General features: G+C 40.2%; 1 protein-coding gene across 1 annotated transcript in view; it reads right to left on the reverse strand.

Annotated features, from left to right (window-relative positions):
- The window catches only part of sdhaf3 (succinate dehydrogenase complex assembly factor 3), a 10030-nt gene extending 4483 nt beyond the window's left edge, over positions 1 to 5547 (reverse strand). Inside the window, exon 1 of the mRNA XM_058619447.1 lies at positions 5250 to 5547. Coding sequence (XP_058475430.1) covers positions 5250 to 5426 — 177 coding nt within the window. The 5' untranslated portion in view covers positions 5427 to 5547. The remainder of the gene's footprint in view (positions 1 to 5249) is intronic.
- Between the last annotated feature and the right edge of the window lie 552 nt (positions 5548 to 6099).

Here is a 6099-nt window from a genome sequence, read left to right on the forward strand (position 1 = left end):
TATTCGTTTGCAGTGAAATTCGTCCCCCCCATAATATATCAAATGTGCATTTTGACCTAAAATGGTGGACTAGGGCTATCCTGTGCTGCAAAAATACAGTTGTGAAATTTAAACATTTTCTTTGTGCATTTCTTCACATTCCATTGCAGTAGAACCTACAATTGATCATTTTTGATACCGTACACTCTAATTGACCCCCAGCCACATCGTGCCAGTCCCAAGCCCGGACAAATGCCAGGGCTGCAGCAGGAAGGGCATCTGGCTCCAAAAAACATCTGCCAAATCAAATATGTAGATCACTGAAGCCGAAGTCAATGCTCATTTAATCCAGACTTGAGACTGAGAGAATATCTCTGACACACACGCTCACTGGCTTCTACTTTGGCTAATGAGCTGTTTCTAACTTCCTGCACACATCAAGACCGATCACGAGCATTAGGTCTTGGTCAAACTGAATGCTGCAGAAATGCTACGTATCAAAAGAGAAAGTTTGGTTGACACCACAAAGGACTGAAGTTCGATACCCAGACCTTACTTTTAACAACTTGGGACAATGCTACATATTTATTTACAATTAAAAGATCAATTATAAGAGGGGTACCGTAATTTCCGGACTATAAGCCGCTACTTTTTTCACTTGCTTTGGACCCTGCGGCTTATACAACGGTGCGGCTTATCTATGGATTTTTACAGCTAACGGTCACCAACGGGTTTCGAAAAGCTGGACTGCTGCGTGATGATGATGATGAAGAGGACGGCTCAACGGCTGACAAAGCCGATCGGAGGCCTTTCGATTCCGAAACTGACGAAGAGGAAGAGGAGTTAATTGGTTTTGAGAGCGACAACAAAGGAGAGAGAGTGGTTGACGAGGCCATTCTGGGCCTCTTCGTTTCCGACACTGACGAAGAGGACTTCAGTGGTTTTAGTATGCAGCAGGAAGACGATGACACGAGGATTAATGACTGACTTTTCTGGTATAGTAGGCTGGTTATTTTGATACAGTAAACGGCCGCGTTACAGCACCTTTACTGCTGTGTTGGCACTTTTCGGAAAAGATGCAGGTTATGTTGTTAAGCAGCCGTGTTACTGCACCTTTACTGCCGTGTTACAGGCAAGTAACAAATTAAATTTAGTAAAACAAATTAAATTTAGCCATTTAACGTTATTGCCTTGTCAAGCGCTGTAAACTTTGTTTTTTGTTATACTGCACTACTAAAGTACTATGACTGCAGGACGTGCGCTGGGAGCACACCGTTGTATTATTTGTGCACTCAAATGTTAATAAATGGGACGCTTTGCGTTCCCAAACGGTCATCTCTGTCCCGACAATCCCCTCCGTGGTAGCAGGAACCCTTATATACGGTAATTAAACATTAAAACACCTGCGGCTTATAGTCGTGTGCGACTTATATATGGAAGAATCTGTATTTCCCCCAAATTTAGCTGGTGCGGCTTATATTCAGGTGCGCCTTATAGTCCGGAAATTACGGTAACTAGTGGAACATTGTCATTGAGATCCAATTGAGTTGTTTTCTTCTTCCTCCAACTTGTTCCTGGTCCTTTTGTGACATCAAAATATATGCATGGGTGATGCAGACGTAAAAAAAAAAAAAAAAAAAACACCACAGGAAAGAAACTACTGACAATTTAAACGGTTTTAAGTGTCCTTTTTTCACAGGCTAACAATATACCTGCTGTTGTGAGGTCTATTTGAGCACCTCCCCCTTTTCTGACTCTGACTGCAGAAACAAACAGGTTCAAAGTAATAGGAACGGGCCTGTGATCAACACTAAGCATGTGGAGATGGCTATCAAAAGTTGTTTGGAGATGGGGGAATTCATAAACAGCTTTGCAGCGTGTCTCCGTAGGCAGAGAACGATGACAGCCTCCACACCTGGGTCCTGCTCAAGCAGCATGTACTTAAACATCTTGCCATACTTCCCCTGAAGCTCTTTAACGACATTATCAGCCAAGGACTTGGCCTTGTCGATGTGCGGAACATGTCCCTCAACAGTGAGTACTTTCATTGTTTCGGCCACCAGACGGGAGATGTGGATGGCTGTATCCTGGTAAGAGAGTTCCCCGACTGCACTAGTACTCTGAAAGACATGGAAGACTGCTTTGGCGAGGAACAGTCTGGTCTGCCTCTGTGTCCCGTCAGGAGGTGGATTTGTTTTAGCCATCATATCGCTTTCTAAAAAATCTTAGCGAAGTATGTCGGGATGAGAAGAAAGAGAAGATGACAAACTTCGTGTCGTGTCATGTCGGAATTGTCTATAATGCAACATCATGGATGCAAGCTGATGTTACACCCCACAGAGGAACTAAGATAAAAGGATCAGATGACATCACACACAACTAAGCATGCTTTAAGAAAATACATTTAGAATGTAGAAGCTGGAAAGTTTTAAATACCGAGTTAAGTTCAGAGTTATGGTATATTGCTGTACTGGAGATCCATATTATATGATATATGTAAAAGGGAGTGGGGGAGTAAAGTCAGTGTCAAAGCATGAAGTGTAACTTTTATTTTGACTTCTCCTCTCTAGGGGTCGCCACATTGGATCACCTGCTTTTTCAGTGATCCACATGATTTGATTTAGCTGAGATGTTTTTATGCTGGACACACTTCCTGATGCAACCCTCCCATTAATCCCTGCTAATGTTGGGAGAGTGGATGGTTTTTTGTCTTTATGTGGCCCTGTGATGGACTAGTGACCTGTCCAGGGTGTTCCCCGCCTTTCACTCTCAGCTGAGATTGGCACCAGCACGTGGAGGATAAAGTGGTAGAAGAGTGAGTGAGATTAATGTCAGTATCAATAGATAATCAAGATTTTTGATATCAGTACTGGACATGGAAAAGTGGTATCAAGCCAGTCCAACTTTACCACCTTACTTGAACCAGAGTGTGCCACAACTCAAGCAAAACTCTTTTAAAATATATTCCTAATTGGGAAAGTTGGTCTGCAACTATGAAATAAATAATTCAAAAATCCCTTGGTGTCAGGCCTGGCAAAAGTTTTTGAATGTATTGACGATAGGAGCAGATGTTGATTATATCAGGAATAAACTGGTTAACACAGGTGTTCCTGATCACACTGATGATGAGACTGCTCTATAACGGTTGTTAAAGTCATTAGTGACACCTGTGTTTACCCATTATTTCATGTCAAAATGACAGAGGTGAAAAATATCTTCAAGTACTGACAGTCAATCGTTGGATAAAGCACTGTGTATATCATCATCTTTTTACGACTTATCTTTCTAGGGGTCGCCAGAGCAGATCATCTGCCTCCATCTTGCCCTGTTGCACCGACTGTCATGTCCTCCTATTAAACAGCACTCTGGCATTCAAGCCAACATGTTAAATTTGTATTTTTGAAAAGGGTTTACTAAGTTTTACTGACCCAGGCCCAGTGCCATCCCTAAACCCTCAAGCTCTGAATCCACATGGACTTTGATGACATCAGCTGCTTAGTGCAAGTGTTCGAGTGTAACAACTAGTGACGGCCAAATGGGGCTTCATGAAGCTCTGAACCCTTTTGGACCATTGCATTGAAAATTGGTTCACTCCTTGAAGCTTCATTCATTGAGCACGTGGGTGACATCTGCTGGCAAAGTGGTTGCTGTACAGTCTTCGAAAGGTGGTGTGCACTTTTGAGTTTATTTGTATTGTGAAAATGACAAATAAAGCTGTAGTCCAACTTCATTTCACATGTGTCGGTTGCTTTTCTTCCTTATATTATAAAGTAAAATTAAATTAAATGTTATATTAAATTCAAACTCTTTCAAGTTTGCAAGTATGAGTACTAATGTGCAGACAGTTTAAAATAATAAAATGAGCAGAATATGTACCACATGCTGTAGTATGTTAATGCTAACAAACTGCAATGTTCTACAAAGGTTCCCTAAATGTTGTGACAAAAGTAATGTTTGGAGAACATGAATGCAACCGAAAGAGAATGTTCTATGAAAGTTATGACAGAAGTAATGTTAGGGGAACGTTCTGGGAACCAAAAGAATGTTCTATAAAGGTTATGACAAAAGTAATATTCAGGGAACGTACTGGGAACCAGAGGAGAACGTTCTATAAAGGTTGAATAAAGAACATGACAAAAGTAATGTTAGGGGAACCAAAATAGAACGTTCTATAAAGGTTGAATAAAGCACATGACAAAAGTAATGTTAGGGGAACCAAAATAGAACGTTCTATAAAGGTTGAATAAAGAACATGACAAAAGTAATGTTAGGGGAACCAAAATAGAACGTTCTATAAAGGTTGAATAAAGCACATGACAAAAGTAATGTTAGGGGAACCAAAATAGAACGTTCTATAAAGGTTGAATAAAGAACATGACAAAAGTAATGTTAGGGGAACCAAAATAGAACGTTCTATAAAGGTTGAATAAAGAACATGACAAAAGTAATGTTAGGGGAACCAAAAGAGAACGTTCTATAAAGGTTGAATAAAGCACATGACAAAAGTAATGTTAGGGGAACCAAAATAGAACGTTCTATAAAGGTTGAATAAAGAACATGACAAAAGTAATGTTAGGGGAACCAAAATAGAACGTTCTATAAAGGTTGAATAAAGAACATGACAAAACTAATGTTAGGGGAACCAAAATAGAACGTTCTATAAAGGTTGAATAAAGCACATGACAAAAGTAATGTTAGGGGAACCAAAATAGAACGTTCTATAAAGGTTGAATAAAGGACATGACAAAAGTAATGTTAGGGGAACCAAAATAGAACGTTCTATAAAGGTTGAATAAAGCACATGACAATAGTAATGTTAGGGGAACCAAAAGAGAACGTTCTATAAAGGCTGAATAAAGAACATGACAAAAGTAATGTTAGGGGAACCAAAATAGAACGTTCTATAAAGGTTGAATAAAGCACATGACAAAAGTAATGTTAGGGGAACAAAAATAGAACGTTCTATAAAGGTTGAATAAAGCACATGACAAAAGTAATGTTAGGGGAACCAAAATAGAACGTTCTATAAAGGTTGTATCAAAAGAGAACGCACTATAAAGGTTGAATGAAGGTAATGACAAAAGTAATGTTAAGAGAAGGTTGAATGAAGGATAGGGGGAATAACTGAATATGCAACCAAAGGCTAATGTTAGGGATTTTTTTCGTAGCAACCATAGCACAGTCCGGGCAACTAAAAGGTAACGTTCCCAGAACGTTGTTAGCTGGGCACTGTGACCAATGTCAATGAGATTTTAATTTTTCTTCGTTACCTCCCACTCTGTCATGAAGCTCCTCGCCTCCTCAGACGACGCTCCTTTATGTCTTCTGAACTCGTCTTTCACGTACTGGTCGCCGAGGGCCCTTAAATCTAGCGGCAGGAACCGGTGCAGGACCAGAATCCTCTTGTACAAAGAGCGGACTTTGGAGACATGAATCGAAGCCGCCATGGGGTAACACCAATAATCAAGACGACTTAAATATTAACCGAAAAAGGAGCGACGGACAGGACATACGTGACGAGGAGAGGAGAGTTATTTAACACATGTTCGTAATGTTTACACCGGAAGTTGCTCTTCTCCCCCAGAGAAGCAAAATAAGCGCATTACCGCCACCTCCTGTACCGGAGCAGTATGTCTGCGGGATTTAAGAATTAAGAATCAGCTTATTAAGGAAGAGAAGAAGAAGAGTTGGCAGTGGTCTGTATTTAAATAGTGCTTTTTTAGTCTTGATGAGCTGCTTAACACTACAGTTTTCACCCATTCACATGCTGCAACATGGGGTTAAGTGTCTTTGCTCAAGGGCACGTATAGACTTGCAGAGCTACAGGAATTTAACCCACAGCCGTCCAGTTGAAAAACAAATCACCCCTACCACTGATCCACCATGGCTCAATCCCAACTCCTCACTTTTAATACTTATACTGCTAAAACCTAAGTACATCTTATATCATCGGCTATGTCATTGTTTTTTTTAATTCTTATATGAAAATTGTACTTGTCATCGAGACTGTTTCTTTCAAACATGTATTATCGTCTTCACAGTCCTGGACATGGACATTTTTATTATTCACCCTATTATTTGCTGCGTAAAATGTTTGTTGATGCCAATAAATGTAATTGT

This window comes from Solea solea, chromosome 20 (genome assembly GCF_958295425.1).
Source record: "Solea solea chromosome 20, fSolSol10.1, whole genome shotgun sequence".
Classification (NCBI taxonomy): Eukaryota; Metazoa; Chordata; class Actinopteri; order Pleuronectiformes; family Soleidae; genus Solea; species Solea solea.